The sequence below is a fragment of the Aythya marila genome (assembly GCF_965140915.1).
Source record: "Aythya marila genome assembly, chromosome: 2".
Lineage (NCBI taxonomy): Eukaryota > Metazoa > Chordata > Aves > Anseriformes > Anatidae > Aythya > Aythya marila.
This window is the reverse complement of record NC_139043.1, coordinates 37,544,768-37,561,845: the sequence shown is the minus strand read 5'-3', so window position 1 is coordinate 37,561,845 and position 17,078 is coordinate 37,544,768. Positions and strand designations below refer to the sequence as shown.

At 39.9% G+C, this 17,078-nt stretch overlaps 1 protein-coding gene across 1 annotated transcript; it reads left to right on the top strand.

Moving 5' to 3' along the window:
* Positions 1-584: 584 nt before the first annotated feature.
* DAZL (deleted in azoospermia like) lies at positions 585-15,738 on the top strand (the record flags this gene model as incomplete). The annotated part of the gene is made up of 11 exons (XM_082755341.1): positions 585-590; positions 3,787-3,921; positions 4,185-4,276; positions 5,709-5,760; positions 9,185-9,251; positions 9,579-9,712; positions 11,034-11,111; positions 11,674-11,724; positions 14,014-14,118; positions 14,804-14,902; positions 15,685-15,738. The coding sequence occupies 11 exons, from the start codon at positions 585-587 to the stop codon at positions 15,736-15,738; spliced, it is 873 nt and encodes a 290-aa protein (XP_082611467.1).
* Positions 15,739-17,078: the final 1,340 nt, after the last annotated feature.

Below are 17,078 nucleotides of genomic sequence, written 5' to 3'. Positions count from 1 at the left end.
GGGGGCGGCCGGGGAGGAGCGGGGGGCCGCGGCCGTTGTCGGGGTGCGGGAGGCGCGGCGGGGCATGGCGGCGGCGGTGGAGCGCCCGGTCCTGTCCCTGCTGGGCCGAGCCGCGGGGATGCCCTCAGCCGCGGTAGCGCAGCCCCAGGAGGTGGCCGGCATTTTTCAGAGCCTCAAGGTTCTGAAGCCTGAGGAAGCGGGGGGTTAATTCTAGAAGGAAGAAGGGAGATGGGGCTGTGCTGGGGGGCGAGGGCAGCGTCCTCCATCAGGCGAGGGCTCGGCGGGGAGCCACCATTTTGTGGCGGCCGTCCTGCCGCTAGGGCTCGGCTCGACGCCCTCGGCTGGGGACCGGCTCCTTCCCTGCCGGGTTACTGCCTGCCCTCGCGTCTTCGAGAAACTTCTGTGCGACCCAGCCCGCCGTGTGGGCGGAGGAGGCGGTGAAGGTGGTGGAGCCAGGCGGTGAAGGGGGAGCTGCTGACGGGCTGCCCGCAGCGGAGCCCCGGGGTGGCCGAGGGGCAGTCGGGCGAGTGCTGCGGCTGGGAGCTGAGAACCCTGCCCTGAGTGAATGGTTCTGAGTGTCCTCCATGGGGGTATGTTAATGAGGAACTTAATTAGCACCGCTGGAAGACGCGAGGGGCGGGCGGCTGAAACCCTCAGTTGGTACTTCCCAAGCGATTTTTTTTTTCCTTTTTTTCGGGCTTTTACCCGAAGAACGGCGCTCGCTACTGTAACCCAGGCGCTTCGACGACACCCTAAAAGCGCGACTTGGCGCCTTTCGAGGCTTGTTCTTTTTTTTTTTTTTTTTTTTTTTGTCTCCGCTCGCAGTGCTTGACCGAGGGCTCCCCCTGCTGCCCGCCGGCCCCGCCGCCATGTTGTGCCCGGCGCTGCCATGGCAACTGGCGGCCCCGCTCCGCTGGGATCGGGGTGGCTGACGGCAGGGAGCTGCCCTGCTGTGCCCGACAGGGAAAGGTTTTACCTCCCCTAAACGTGGGAGTGATGCTTGTAGCCCACCTCAGCTGTTACCTGTTAGCACAGGGTGGAGGGTAAATCGGTTAACCTCACCTTGGTGTGAGGGAAAGGGGGAAAAAGTGAGTTCCAACAGGCTGAAAACTGGATCAGCTGAGTCTCTCCACATGGCAAAATTAGCTTTCCAAGGTACCTCATGAATGAAGTAGATCATCCCCACTTGAGGTATTTTTGAGTGGCTGGGTCACTTCAGCTAATGCTGTAACTTCAGGGTGCCTAACTCAATTTCAGCCCTATTCCAACCTTCTCCCAGTTCTGAGAATTGGAAGTGGGTTCATCTTCGGACACTGAATCAGCAGCAGCACTCCTTGCCTGTAGTATGTGTAAAAGTACAACTGTGTACATAAGGCTACATAAGATAGTAAAACAATGATGTGCTTCCATGTCAGCCCAGGCAGTCTCTGAACTGCCTATCAGTAGTACCTGAATGCTGACCCCACGCTCTTGTGGTGATCCTGGCTTTCCTGGGTGCCTGTGAGCTGTTCCCTGTTTGAGATTGCTAGAGAATTTACACAGTAAAGTGAATACTTTCTTTTGGCCCTGGTCGCTGAAACAGATCCAGGAAGAAAGAACAGTAGAAGGCAATGGTTAGGTCAGCTTAAGGTTGCTGTAGAATTGTGGTCTCAAGACTTCAGTTCAAATGCTCTATAGCTGTGGGCATAGTCAAGGAGGTGGTCTGCTGCTATCATCTTGCTTTGTTCTTGCCCATGTGCTGCTTTCATGCCAGAACAAGAGTTTTCATAACTACAGAACTAGCATGGATCAGAAGTGGATGTGTCTGAAAACTGTTTTTCTCCCATGAAATGTCAGATCCAGTTCCTTGTGTGATGGTAGAAAGAGCTGTCCTGGTACAAAAGGAAGGAATGGGGGAGAACTGCCTTTTTCCTGTTAACAGTAGAAATAATCTTACACAACCTGTGCTGCTGTGTAACAATGGAAGACGTGGTCTCCAAATTTGCTGGGGGGTAGACAGAGGTCTTGGAAGACAGAACTTCTGAGAATTCGGCAGTATAAAGCATAGTGATGTAGGAGTATAATGAGGATGGTATCTTGGGTGTGATAGAACTCAGTGCTCTCTAAGGTCTAGCTTTGAGATGGTATTGAACTGAATTAATGGCTTTTAGCTTCTCACAAGAGGTTGGGTCTCTTCCATTTCACTTTCTGTGTCCACTGGTTCTGAGGTGGGTTTGGTGCTTGCCTGATAGCACAGGAGGCTGATTTGGTTGTCTAAAATAGCCAAACACTAACAAGGTCAAGAAGTGTTCACTTACTGCTAACCTTTTTGCAAAATGGAGTTACATCAGCTTAATTCGAACTGGGAACTGTTGAACTTGTTGGAGGAGTGAGAAGAGATGGTTTGATTCACCTCTGCCTTCCAGGGATAGTGTAGTGCTAATTTGGTTCAGTCACTGAAATCATACCTCTGAAGGGCCAAATTCTGGTTTTGGCTTTGCTTAATTGCTGGTTGAATCATGTGCCACATGGTTTAGTTCTTGTAGTTTCTCATTCCCTTACTGGGTGTCCAATTAAAGTGTATACTCATCGCTTGCAGCTGCAGTTTAAACAATTCCACTGAACATGTAAATTGTTCCATTGAAAAATTGGGTGCTAGCTATTGCAAGTCATTAGGCTTCAAAGCATCAATAACTATGGCTACATAATCAACAGATCTGAATATCTGTAATGGGAATAATGCCACACCAGTGGAGTTGTTAGGAAAGGCTTAAAGTTTTAAAATGGATTAATATACAGGGATGAGTAACACTGAGGTGGTCAGAGTAGTTTGTTCTAGTAGCTAGGGAGAGCATGGCTAGAACCATTCAGGAGAGAAGATGAGGGGCTGAAGTTTCAGGTGCCCATGTTGTATTTCAGTCCTTGTAAATACTTCTGTGAAATGCACTTCAAACCTTAGGCAGAGTCTGGAACACATCTTGGTAGCATCATTACAAGAAATGGAATTGCTCGTTTGTCTGAACAAACAGTTCCTTCAATAAACAGTAATTCAGTACATTCTTTCTTCTGCACTGAACGAATCCTTAACTTTAAGGCTGTGACACCTTTTCAGGCTGAAAGGGTACATGTAAAGTCTGGGTATGCCAAGCACATCATTAACTGTAGTTAAACAGTCTTTACATTCTTTGCGGTTCTTTCCTATGCGTAATGAATGCTTTGCATCCTGCTCTGGTGTAGAGTGCTTGGTAACAAATCTGTAGTTCATGTTCCTCTTTAGTCAAATTCACTACATCTTTTTTATGAGATGGTGAATATTCCATTAGATGGAATTAGTGTAGAAACAGCCTTGCATAAGTTTGTAAGCTTGAGCATTTGAAACCTGTGACCAGGAATATGATGGATTTGCTCTGTTGCGTAATCAATCCACAGTGGATTGTGTCTCTAAAGAATTTAACGTTGTTTTGTTTACTTCTGAAAGGACTTTTATGAAGTTCTGAAATGAATGATTTTGTAGTTTTCACTGTACGTATCTGGTAGTGGCAACACTGGTCATGAAGCTTCTAGTTGGGCAAGACTACTTAATATAGCATGGTTTGGGTCTACAGTTGAGGTTTAAAACTCTGGAGATGCTTTGAACTTTTGTCAAGATGAATATTCTATTTGCAGTAGATACAACTCTGCTTCATTTAAGTAATTGGAAAGGTGCTATTCATATTGGTGATCTCAAACTGTATCTATAGGAAGTGGCAGCCCTATCTAGAAGTGTACTATAACCTGACTGAAATACTTGTTTAATTTTTTTTTCAGTCCGCAAATGCAGAAGCGCAGTGTGCAAGTGTCTCAGAGGACAATACCAATTTGTCAACAACCTGTCAAGGATATGTTTTACCAGAAGGAAAAATCATGCCAAATACAGTCTTTGTTGGTGGAATCGATATAAGGGTATTTATATACTTTTAATTTTTAAATGTGTATAATTCACTTTAGTGAGAAGGAAATAAGAATTTAACTCTTGGAGTTGACCTAAAGATTTTTTTTACGCATGTCTTCTAATAATCTTACAGAACTTCAGTATCATAATTCTGAAACAGGCAAATAAGCTTATTTTTTGAGAACAGTTAGATTGATTTTAAAAACGGTACTTCCTGCTTTAAATCTAAACAATTGAATATGTCTGTAGGAGTTCAAGACTTTGTTTCTTTTAGATGAATGAAGCAGAAATTCGGAGTTACTTTGAACGATATGGTACTGTGAAAGAGGTGAAAATAATCACTGACAGGACTGGTGTTTCTAAAGGGTGAGTAGAATGTGGATAGTTGCTGCGTATGTGGGTGTAATTCTAACAGATAATGTGAGCAGATACTTAGCAACACACTTGAAATGCTTAAGCCTTTTTAACACTAGCTGTAGTTTTCTGTTGCAGTGAATTATAAAGCAGTAAAATGTAAATCTAGATTGACCCTAAATCTGTATTGTCTTATACTTAAGGATAGTCAGATTTGTCTCCAGCCTATCTGTACAGGGAAAATAGTCTTACTGTCATTTAACAAATGGAAGGAAATCATGAAGCTCACAGAATGCTTGTGCAGGCTGTTCTTTCACAGGATGAAGTTCTGCCTCGTCTGACTGTAGTAGTTAAACAACAATCTGGAGAGAGTTGGCTGTGGTGATGCTGCACTGACTGAGAGAAGGGGTAGACTTCTTCTGGGCAATCTTGCTGCACTCTTTGGGTGCTCAGGCATAAGTTAAAGAACCAAACTCCTTCAGGTGAAGGGTGAAACGAAGAGATGGTAGAAGCTTAGAGCAAGGGGGATTCTGACCAGATGTACGGAAAAACTTAGTGGTCTGTCTTAAATAGCTTTAAAGTGAGGATGCTTAGGACCCTACCTGGTTGAGTTCTTGGGAAGCTCTCACAGCTTTGAAGTTTCTCCTGCTTTGAGAGGGAAACTTCTTCTGGAGGGTCCTTACCACTCAATTATCTTCTGATTCTATGAGCGGATTGCAAAAAGTTGCATGTCTTTCTACTACATATATGTAGTAGTATATATACTATATGATATGTAGTAATGAATGAGCTGAAAATACTGTTGTCAATGACAATTAGCAAGGGACTTTGAGTATTCCAAAGTGTAGTTAGCGCGGTTATGTCCAGATTATTGATAATGAATTGGTGTATTCCATTGGCTGACACTACTCTTCCTATAATTCTCTGTAACTATTTCCATATTACAGGCTTGATATAAACTAGGGAGGAATAAATTAGTGGAATAAACCAAAAGCCTCTTCTTGGAATCATGTCCCCCACTGGTGCCACTGTCCCTGTAGTGCCTCCTTTCATCCAAACCTCTGCACTAAATACAAAATTTGATACATCAATAATTAAAGAAGCTTTTAACTTTCTGATGTTAGCAGAAAATTAACACTTGTTGTTGTCAACAACAGCATTCATTTGAGTAACTGAAATGGGAGAATAACCTTTAAATTGACTTCATAGTGTTACAGAAACTATCACTTAATTCCTTTCACTTGGCCCAGTAGCGTATGCTGTTAGTCAGCAGTAAATGCACTTTTCATGTTGAGTTATTGAACATTAATGCCCTACCTGATATTTTGGAAGATACTTAATGAACCTGGCATATAGTTAATGCTTTTAACTGGTTTTGTTCAAGTAAGTTAGACTTGGATATGTTTTAGCTGCTCGTTATTGAATTACCTGTTTTTGCTTTCAGGTATGGATTTGTATCATTCCTGGACAATGTGGATGTTCAGAAAATAGTAGAAGTAAGCTCCTTTTATCTAAATTGTATGAAGAAGTTTCTGTATGAAGGGGAAACGGTCATCTACCCCATAGAGTAAATTAGGGCAAGGGAAGATTAGAGCTGCCCCAAAAGTAGACTTGTTAAAACATCTGTTGCTGATGCAGTATGGTCTTAAATATATAAGTCAGAAAGAAAATGAATGTAGTCCTAGCCTTGGTGTGATTTGAAGTCTCATATCATTTTCTTCCTAGTCATTCTTACTTGCTTATATGCGTTGAAAGCCTCATGTTTTTCAGCTGCTTGCTTTCTTTATTGGATGATTATCATAAAACTCTACTTATGACAAACACACAGATCTGTGAGCTTCATTGGGAATAACAGTAATACAGGAAACACAGCATTAGTTTCTTATTGCAGTCTCAGCAGTTGAAGAATGATTTTCTTTTACAGTATTCATGCATTTGGGCTTTACCTGGTGTGCAAATATTTTCTAAGCCTGCTAGGCTACGAGATTCAACTGCTAACACGTCATGGCTTCCCTGTAGTTTGTGCAGGAGATAAAGGGATAGAACTGTTACAGCCCGTCTGTGCTTAGATCTTAGTATTGGAGAAATATTTAAAAGCTTACAATAGTTAAGCTAGTCAGCACTTCTAAGGTAAAACTTTCATGTGGTTCTGGTAGATTTTAGTAGGTTCTAAACAACTGGCAAAGCTTTGTTCCCATCTCCCTTTCCAACCTGAGTGCAATAACTGAAAATAACATTTCAGTGTTTTGTTTCGCTGGAATTTTTACTTCATAAAATTCCCTTGTCCATGAAGGCTGAGCAACTTCTTATTAAGGTTTCTGAAGCTATCAGACAGGGAAGGGGATCGTAGGGACAACCCTTGATAAGTATGCCAGGCACAGATGGAGTTTTCAGTGACAAGTTCAGCTGTGTTTGCTGGCTATACAGCTCCTCAGGGTGAAGAGAGAACACCTTTGTCCAAAGGGAAAGTCAGTGAAACTCCAACAGGATGTTCTTAATTCTCACTAACAGACTTCTGAAGTTTACTGTTCTTCCATGGTGTGATGACAAAAATACTGCTGTATCAAACACCTGACTTTCTGAGAATACTCCCTAGCTTTTAACATGGGTTACATTTATTTTAGATTGGTGTAGAATGCTTGCTCTTGAGGCAGCAGCCTCTGCAGAGGCCTCTTGAATAGTATTATCATTTGGGTCATTTATGTTGCTGATGTTCTGTGTGCACTTCACTAAGTCTCAGAGCCTTCAGTGCAACTCTATTCACAGTACTCACTGATGAGACTTTTTATAACCAAGGTCTAAGAAAACCCAGAGGCTGGTGGTTGGTTTTATTTGGTGCAAATTTCAGGTGTACAAGCTGTACAAATAACCGTTACTGCCCTGTCGCTAGGAAGCATGTACAGATAGCGATTTATAGATGTTGACTCCTGGAGTGAATGATGAAAGGGGAAGAGTGAACACTTTAGGAGCTTGAAGGCATGTGCACAGATCACCTTGATAAACCTTTGTGGGCCTTATCTGTACAGACTGCTCTCCTTGCTTTATGTGAATGAACGCAGCAGAGCTTCTATGTGATTAGAAATGCTCTGGATACCTGTATTTATGCCCTGCTCCCTACTTTTGTGTGACCTGGCAGTATCTGAACTGTTCTGATTCAGAGCCAATTCCATCTATAACTGCTGTGGTCCATGGTGAACCTGTACCCGTGTGCAGTGTGGAACCTCCTGCTTTGAGGGGGAGATCTGTGTTCCAAGAGCTTCCTTAGCTTAGGTTGAAAGGGGGGTGCAGGGTTCTAAGCACAACAGGACTAGGACTGCAGGAGTTTAAAAACAAAACAAAAAAAAACTGAAACAAGTTTGATAACACTACTGATTCGGAACACTTCCCCTCTTTTTCCTACCAATGACTTGTGTTATTCTAGATCTCATTATGAGGAGATGATCAGATAGGCAGAATAAGTGAGATAGAAATAGTCCTGTTTTGATTATTCTTACAATCAACAATGAAATAAAGACAGAAATTGGAGAAAAAGATTAGTGTGGTGTTAGGTAAATTACGAACTGTTTTCCTCTGAAGCAGGCAAATCCTTAGTATTGCGTGAGATGGTTTGTCTAAATTCTCTGTATCTGCACCTAATACTGACTTCGGTGTTTGGTAATTAGACTGTTAATTGGAGAGAAACAATTCTTTCATTACTGTCAAAGCATTTAATGATACTATGTCAGAGTAGCCTCTGAACTATAACTGAGTTCCTGTTTTAAGTAGCGTGTGCTGCTCACACCTCCATAGGTAAATGCTGCTTGTCACTGTTTTGGCAAAAAAGATAAAGGAGAACCACCTGAGGTGGGTTCTCCTTTGAAAGTACCATGTAAAGAAGTTCATGAGCGCTTGAATAAACAATCTGCATAAAGCCATGGACTAAAGCAGCTTTCTGTATGCCAGACTTAAACCATAAACCACAATCTCATGGAAGGGGTGAAATTGTACAGGTCCTTTTCCACAGTCAGTCCAAATAGACTTCAAAGTGTAGGGATGATGTAAGGCCATTTCAGTCTGCACCCACCAGGGAATGTGTGGCTTCAAGCCAAGCAGTTTCATTGAAGAATACAGACTTCTGGGGGAAGGGAAGCTGCTTGCAACTGTCACTGTAATCCAAGATGATGTGCTGGCAAAACAGTACTAATCATTGAATGTCTGAAATCCTGCCTTCAGTGTGAGCTAGCATTTGGACAGAACCTACAGAATGAGAAGTTGCATGTCTCCAAGTGTTGGCTGACTACTGAGGAGTGCTTCCAGCTATGTTTTCTGAAAGCCTTTCAAAAGCTGGTATTTCTGGGCTCAGGTACTTGAGGAGCGTGTAAACCATACTTCATTTCCACTAGTGATTAGTCTGTGTGCTGCATAGATGCTCGTGGCAAAATAGTCTTAAAGCAGTATGAAGGATGTTCTGCAGGAACATGTGAAAGCTTCCTATGGTCAAGTGCAGGTAAACAGCAGTGCTTAGCCTATTTCCTTTAATATTAGGAGAACAGCTCTTAATGTGAAAGTGAAGGTTTGTGGGAAGGAAGGTAAGTGGCCATGTAAATAGGTTTCCAGAGAACCTAGGCTCTGTTTTATTTTGCCTCAATGTACTTACTGTGTGTAAAACCAAATGAAGGCTGGAATTTACTAATGCGTATCTTCAAAGTAGTAGGTAGCAGAATAGTGGGCTTGGGAAGTCTGTGAGTAGACATATGGGTGTGGTGAGAGGACTGCAGGGAATTAAAGATAAAAGGTGTAAGCTGTTGAAGGGGAAGAGGAGAATGGAGGCTTTTTGAGCCTGTGTGTGAATTGCTGATACTGTCGAGTAGAAGTAGTCTCTTTAAAATTCAACCAACCACCTCACTGAATCCCTAGCTTATGGAATAACTTATTTTTCAGTCACAAATCAACTTCCATGGCAAAAAGCTGAAACTGGGACCAGCAATTAGAAAACAACAAAATTTGTGTAAGTATATATGAAGTTAGATTACAAGTTTAGTTTTTCTTAATTATATAATAAAGGATTTGCAAGAATTGTATTTTTCTTAATCTGATGCAGTGTATACATTACAATTAAAATTCAGTTCTGAATTTTATGGCATCACTGTTTATGTACAGTTTGGATGATAAGAATGAACTCAAGTTCACAGCACAACCTGTAATGTTATCTGAAGTTGTAATACAATTAATAGAGCTGAATCTGAGTCAAAACGGTTAAACTTGAATTCAAATTAACCAATGAAACACTCAATAAGATGTCTTAATGCTTTGTTTTTCTTTGCCTTAAAACAAGGTTCTTATGTGCAACCGAGACCATTAGTTTTCAATCCTCCTGCACCGCAGTTCCATAGTGTATGGGGTAACCAAAGTACAGAGACCTACATGCAGCCTCCAGCTGTGGTGAGCCCCTTAACTCAGTATGTACAGGTAAGACTATTCATGCCATTGATTTGGAATCGTGTTTAAGTGAAGTGTTTTTGAAAATGTAAACATACTGACTTCTGGAATATATATTGAGTTGCCAATCTTCTCCTACCTGCTCATTTTTGTATTGCCTTTCCTAGTGAAGTAGCTCCTAACTTAAGATTGCTTTAAGAGAATGCTAACAGCCCTGAAAATAATTTACTCGTTGAAGCAATCTTGTCATGAAACAAAATACAGGGAGTTTACACACTTTATTTTGAAAATAACTGGTGAGGGTACAGGAGCGAATTAACAGTTCTTCAGTAGTCTTGTTACTTGTCACGGATCAACTTCACAAACCAAATGCTTCCAGATACTTACTGTATTGCTTCCTTCCCTCAAAATAAACTGCAAGCCTTAAAGTGCATTTTTTCACTTACGGAACCAGAAAATGGCTGTGGTAATCTTCCTCCTTGACAAATAAATTCTTGTTTTAGAACTTCTGTCTTTATTAGGGGCGCTTGCGCTGGTCACAGCAGATGCCATAACACAATGTCTACAGGACATAACTTCATTGGCCCTTTGGGATAAGGGATAAGCATTCCTACTGAGGTGTAGGCAGACTGAGTACTGTACTGAAAATATAAGTAGGAGGTGTTCCAGGTTATGGTCTCAGCACTTATTAACCCTGTATTGTGTGGCAATGTAATGGGGCAATATTAATTACAAGCTGATGGATTCTGTTCCATATGTTTTCTGTGAAACGATTAAGAATGCACAAGCTGTAATGACTTGCAAATACACTTCAAGTCAGAACTTGATATTAGCGCATCTGCCTATTCTCTAGGCTTGGTGAAGTGAAACAGTGTAGGAGGAATTAATTCTCTTAAGTGCTGGAATGTACCTTTAACTATTCCCTGAAGAAGCTGATAAGGTTTCAGGTTAACATTTTGTCAAAATATTTGCAGCAAAGAAATGCTGGGAAGTTGTCTGAGTTCTAATACTTGCCTTTGGCTCTAAGAAACTGATCTTCAGGATGTAGTTCAACTGCCATGAAATAATGGTCTGTTTCAGGTCTGCTTTAGAAAATTTATGGGAATAGTTATATTTCTCAAGTGACTTAAGATCAGGTACACACAGATCTAGGAGTTTTAGCTATATAATACACTTCAGAGTCTGACTCGTATAGGATTCTTGTAATGCATGGAGTGCGTTAAAAAAGAAGCTAATCTGAAACAGGAATTTAAGTGACTACATATTTTTCACCAGTTTCATAAACATGTTTATAAATATCCCACTTTTATCTTGCTTCAAATTTGTTTTTTTGAAAAAAATCTATTTGCAGACATATCCATACAGTTCCCCAGCTTTATTGATACAGCAGCAAGTTCCTGTAGGATATCAGCCAGCTTACAACTATCAGGTATGTAATTCTTAAAGTTGGAGCAGAAGGATTGTTGGGAATCTTAAATGCTATAGATGATTTGAAAAAAAAAAAAAAAAAAACTTTTACAGGAATTAAACAGATCTTTTTCATGTCATTAAATGAGTGCTGATAGTATTGAACAGTGGCAAGATTTGATTCTAAAGAATGATTAATTCAGATGGTAAGACTTCAATCTTATGCCAAATACACTAACAGCAGAGAGCGATTGTCCAGGAATGGGCATTTACCCTGTACTCAATATACAGGTGCCATGTGTATTATCTGATTTTTTTTTTCTTTTTTTACTATCCATGATCTGTTGTTGAAGCACATTGTGGTTTGTGGTTCTTTCCATGGTTGTGCCAAAGTCTGCAGTGGCAATAAGTTTATGAAAGAATGATGTTCATATTCTTGATGCCTTACAGACTGTTAGTTAACATTGGATTAAAAATCAAGATGTGAAATGTGTGTGTATGCTGTTATTGAGCAGTAACTCTACTATATTACCTACTAGGAAACTAATAGGTAAAAGTTGACTGTTCCTTAATTCTTGTTTAAGGTTCAACCACAATGGGTTCCTGGGGAGCAAAGAAATTATATTATGCCTCCGGTAAGTCTACAATTAACACAGTATTTTGCCAGCTTCATACTTAAAATGTCATGTTGTTTTCCAGATCTTCGTGGAATCTGGTCTATGCAGATCTGTAGTGGCTGACATTAGATAGTTGTTCAGAACCTTCTGCTGACACAGTATCTGCTTAGGAGATGTATGGCAGAACAGAACTACTGGTTTTATGGTTTACTACATACATTCTGGTCACAGAAACCTGGAATTTTAGTATGGGACATAATTTTTTCTTTGTGGGAAAAAAAAAACAAGGAGAAATAACACTGATATGCAATCTATTTTTAAGATCTATGAAATATTGCTGCTTATTCTGAATTTTTTGAAAATTTGTAAGACTTAAAAATATTCATTTTCACAATATTGTTTTTTGGCTCGAGAGCTTCCAAACTGTTGGCCAGGATGCTACAGGCTGTAGATTGTGCAGATGGCTTCTAAAGAAATTATTTGTTTTTTGTGACTTCAAGTAAGTAGCATTTAGAAGAGGAAAATTACACAGTATTTCTTTAGCAGGATTGTCATTGGAACTTAAGCATTTATGTATTATTGTGTTCCTCAGGTATAATACTGTATTTTATTTTTAGTATTGTCTTACTAAGAGCTAGTAACTTCCAAGGTAATTCCCAGTAGATCTGTATAGACTGTATACAAGGTAAGTGGGGGTGGTGAGGAGCAATGTAGAAAATGGAACTTTGTACAGATATTGCTGCCTGCGCTTGTTAGACAATTGTCTCTTAGATTTTATTCCTGCCCACTTCAAATCATGCATACTAAGCTTTGTTTTCAGCTTCTCAGCAGCGAAGCAGCCTTTTTTTGTGGGAAGTCCATATTCCTATTAGTGAGGGTGTATCTTTGCTTTAATGGGGTCAGAAACAGACCAGAAAGAATTTAGAAGTAGCTGAAATACTGGTTTTACCCTGTTGGTCTGAAATAACGTTTGTTGAATCTGAGGAATATGAAATATCTGTGCTGCAGAATCACAGAATATCCCAAGTTGGAAGGGGCGAGAGTCTGAGTCCAATTCCTGGCTCCACACAGGACTACCCCAAACCCAAGAGTTAACAATTAATGATAGCAATCCAAAGAGTTTTTATAGCAGGTGTGCATAATCATTTCCTGTAGACTTTTCTGCTTGATTATGTGAGCGAACAGCTAGTCTAGAACTTGGTTAAGCATCTGTAAATATTTTTACAGACTCAAAAGAGAACACCCACATGAAGTGGTAGGAAACTTCAGCCTTCAGTCCAATGGTTACACCTATCTGTTCGGTGGATAATGACCATTTCCGATCATATGTGGAATGCAGTAGTTGTGGTGGGGTCAGATAGATGCTCACTTTCATGGTTAGGGATGTTGCTCAGAAGTAGTCTGATACTGATACAGGCTTCCTTATATCATGGTATCAGCTTGAAATTACAATTAAGTGTTGAATGAATTTGGGGAGTGTCAACTAGTATGCCTTGTGGTGCCTCCTGAGTATAATTACAAGTAACATCCTTAAGAATGATGCTGCAAGAAACTGAAAACAATTGCCAAGGCTGGGTAAATCTGTCTTCCAGGGAAAGAGTCCCTAAAAAGTAAGAATGGTTAACCCTGTTGCTGTTAAGATCCTGTTAAAAATAGCTTTAAAGGCTACTTAGTCATTCTGGAAGGATGATTCCATGAATGGTAACTGCTTCGCCATTCTCTTGGTTCTTGTAGTAAGACTATACTAGGTTGCTGCTTGTGACATCACATTATAAACAGTGGGAAGAGGGGAGTTTTGAAGAAGTTGTAAAAGTGCTTGTGGGTTTCTAGACTTTTTTTTTTTTTTTACAAGGAACCTCCATACAAGCAAGGAGCTGAGTTAAAGTATAGAGGAAAACAGCTTCTTGGAAGGGCAATAGTAGTAGATATTTTCCTTTTTCCTTTTCTGTTTGATTACTGATGAATATCTTAAAGTTCCTGCTGGTTTTCTTGAATTTTCAGTATCTTCAGTAAATGCGTTCATTGCTCAATACACCTGACAACAAAACCCATACATGGAAGAAGCAGCTTGGGGAGCAACTCTCAAGTGATTACACTGGGGAGGAAAGACATTTATTAGAATAGACCCTTTTGTGAAAGAGATTAAAAATGTCTTCATAAAATAGGTCAGCATATACTGTTTCCCCTCACTTGTAAAGTATCGAAAGGGTAAAGTTGACATAGCTTGTGGATAGGTGAGAACCAATGACAACACAGCTATGCATGTTCTTCTAGTGTTGCTGAAATACTGCCTTTAAAAATATGCAGGTTTATACTTCAGTCAATTATCACTACAGTGAGGATCCAGAATTTGTACAGACAGAATGTGTTGTTCCAGAGCCCACACAGTCGTCTAGTAACAGTCCCCAAAAGGTAAGTTCTTTACGTTCTTAGAACTTGTTGATGTGTAAGTCATGTTCCCAGGTATTTGCAGGTAAGGGGTTACATGGCTTGGTGCAGAGGTCCTCTGGAGCATTTCTTAGAAATGAAGGTTACAGTCACCACTTCAACCTGTTTAATCCACTGATTCCTGAATACAACTTTAGAAGCCTCTCCTGCTTTACTGAAACTATTAGTACTAGTCTGTAGAATGGAGGGATGTGTAGAATACATCGAAGTGACCAGGTTTGACTTAATCTGCTGGGAATTACGGGAAAATTGCAGATACCTAAGGAGGAGTGTTGGGTTGCAGTTCTTCCTTTCTTACACAGATTTGAGTCTCAGAGTATTTGAATAGGCGAAGTCTTTTACTCCCATCTCCGCTTTCTTGTGCGGAAAGCTACCTCTATTTGGCCAACAGTGTCTCTAAATTCCATTTTCTGAAAGAGACTTAATTTTTCTGGTGTGTCAGCCTCTTCCACAGCAACTGGCATGCCACTGTTAAAAACTTCCATTATGAATAACTCAGGGCAATAATACTAGTTAACAGCATTCAAAGGAAGAGCTCAGGAAAAGAGAACTGAGAGGAATCCTGAATGCAGAATAAACCTTGTGAGACCTGCACAAGTGGGCAACTGATAAAATCAGTGTTGTAGATGCATCTATAACTGTATTTCAGAAGTCTGTGGACAGGAGCATACAGACAGTAGTGTCCTGTCTGTTTAATCCTGAGAATCGTCTGAGGAACACCTTTGTATCACAAGAAGACTACTTTAAGGTATGTGGTGAAAGCAAACTTACCCCTAAAACCAGCTTAAAATTTTCAACATACAGGGTGCAATAAAGGCAGAGGGATATATTTCCGTACTTCCATTTGATTTCTTTTTTGTGCATGCTCAGATGTTTTTGAATAGCTGGCTCTCAATTGGTTAATACTAGAAATAAGTGCTGAGATGGGATTCAGTGGATTTAAGTGAATTGATACAAGACTGCATTAAATCTGCCTAACAGTGAACTCTTGGATGTTCAGAGCTTAAGACTGGCAAATAATTCCTCAAAAACAAACTGCTGAAAGGAGAGCAAGTTATACTTTCCCTTGTTTAGAGGATATTATATATTCCCTTGTTTAGAGGATATTGAGTTCAAATGTTGGTTTTCTTCCGCCAGTTCAATACCCACTGTGGATGTTTTTTATACTTCATGTGAATTGTCTACATCTTAATAAGTTGTAGTCCAGGACATTACCTGGTCATCATGTGTGGGTGAAGCTTTGCTACATATATTCAGTCTTGGTAGAATTTCTGATTATATTCAGTGGTCTTCAACTTATTATGTATTAGGGTCTTAATGTTTCATTTAAGATTTTGCTGCTGCTTTCTTTTAAAAGGACTGACATGTGAACTAGGCACCTGTACTCTGAAGCAGAAATACAGAAGCTGTATTGGACAGTTTCAGAGGGCAGTAAATAGTGTACAGAATGTCTTGAGATACTTGTGAAACTTGCATTGCTTCATTTTAACTGTTATCTAGAAACATGTTTTTTTCTCTCTTCCATTCCAGGAGAGACGGGCGCATCACTTCAGAAAAGGAAGAGCAGTACTCAAAAGCGTTTGATCAACAAAGACTTTGAAGAGCTTAAACTTGTTACCTTGATGTTCCTACAGTTCAGTTTAGTAAGATGTTCAGTAAAGTAGTGTAACCTCTTACAGAAAGTTGCTTCAAGTTGATGTTTGTGTTCCCATTTTACCTGTTCCAATAGTTAGTTTTGCTTGAAGTTTGAAGTTGAAAGTTGTAAGAGTTGAAACATTTCCAGGTTTTATTACTAGTTTGCATGCTTCCCCTGCTAACTAACTGGAATGCTAATTTAAAAGAGTTTATATGGCAAAAACACTCCTGGTTTGTTTGGTACATGTGGATTTTCTTCTGAGCTTTAAGGTACAGTTTGTTGCATGTTAGACTTAGTTTTTCTTAAACCACAATTTAAGTTACTAACATCGACCAGTTGCCTCTTATTTTAAAAGTTGAAGCAGTTCCTTGTCCAAGAGGTAGTATTTTAAAACTGAGCTCTTAATCAGTGGAACAGAAGACATCAAGATGTAACTCAAATGAAGCCCTTTAAGTCCTGGTTCTCTTCAGACTACCTAATCAATGTCGTTATGTTCACTAATGACAGTTTATGTACCTTCAGTCTTGAAGCATCACTATTAGTTTTGGGAAAGTAATTAAGAGAATCCTAAAATTCCTGTGTGTAACTTAAGATGCAAAAATGTAGTTAGCTATATTGGCTGCTCAGAGGAGTATGCTTTTTTTACTGGAAAAATTTTAGCAATGCCTGTATCTTAAAATTGTGAGGAAATACTGCATTTAAAATATGCCTAACTTTGTGATGCAAACTGTTAATCAAAGAATACTTGTAAGCATATTTTAATAATAATTATGTAGATTTTAGTCATGTATTTTGAAACAATTAAAAATAAATTTTTTATTCTGATTTTGCTTCCCAAAGTAATTTTAAGTTGCTTTGAGAAAGATATACAGCATAATATTTATTGAAAGTATTGGAAGATTCATTATCCTGTATAGGAATACAAGCTACTACAAGTCTGTAGTAACAAACTTTCATTTTCGGTACTAGTTCCTAACTGTGATTTTGAAAGGGTAGAACTGGGAGCTGTATTTAGTCTTGTATGTTGGGTCCCAGTCTGCTTTTCTACTATCCTAACACCTCCATCTCTTGAAACAAAAAGGAAATTACACCTCTTCAGTGGGCAGTGTGTGTAAGAGCCTGAACAGAATGGCATGTCCTGTTTCACATTTTCAGAGGGTTTAGAAAGACACATGCAGGAGAAGTAAGGTCAGTGAAATGTGCAATGACGAGAGGACTGAGTTGCTACAGATCTGGATGCTTAAGGGAATAAGGCTATAAAATGCAGTGTAAAAATGTCCAGAGAACA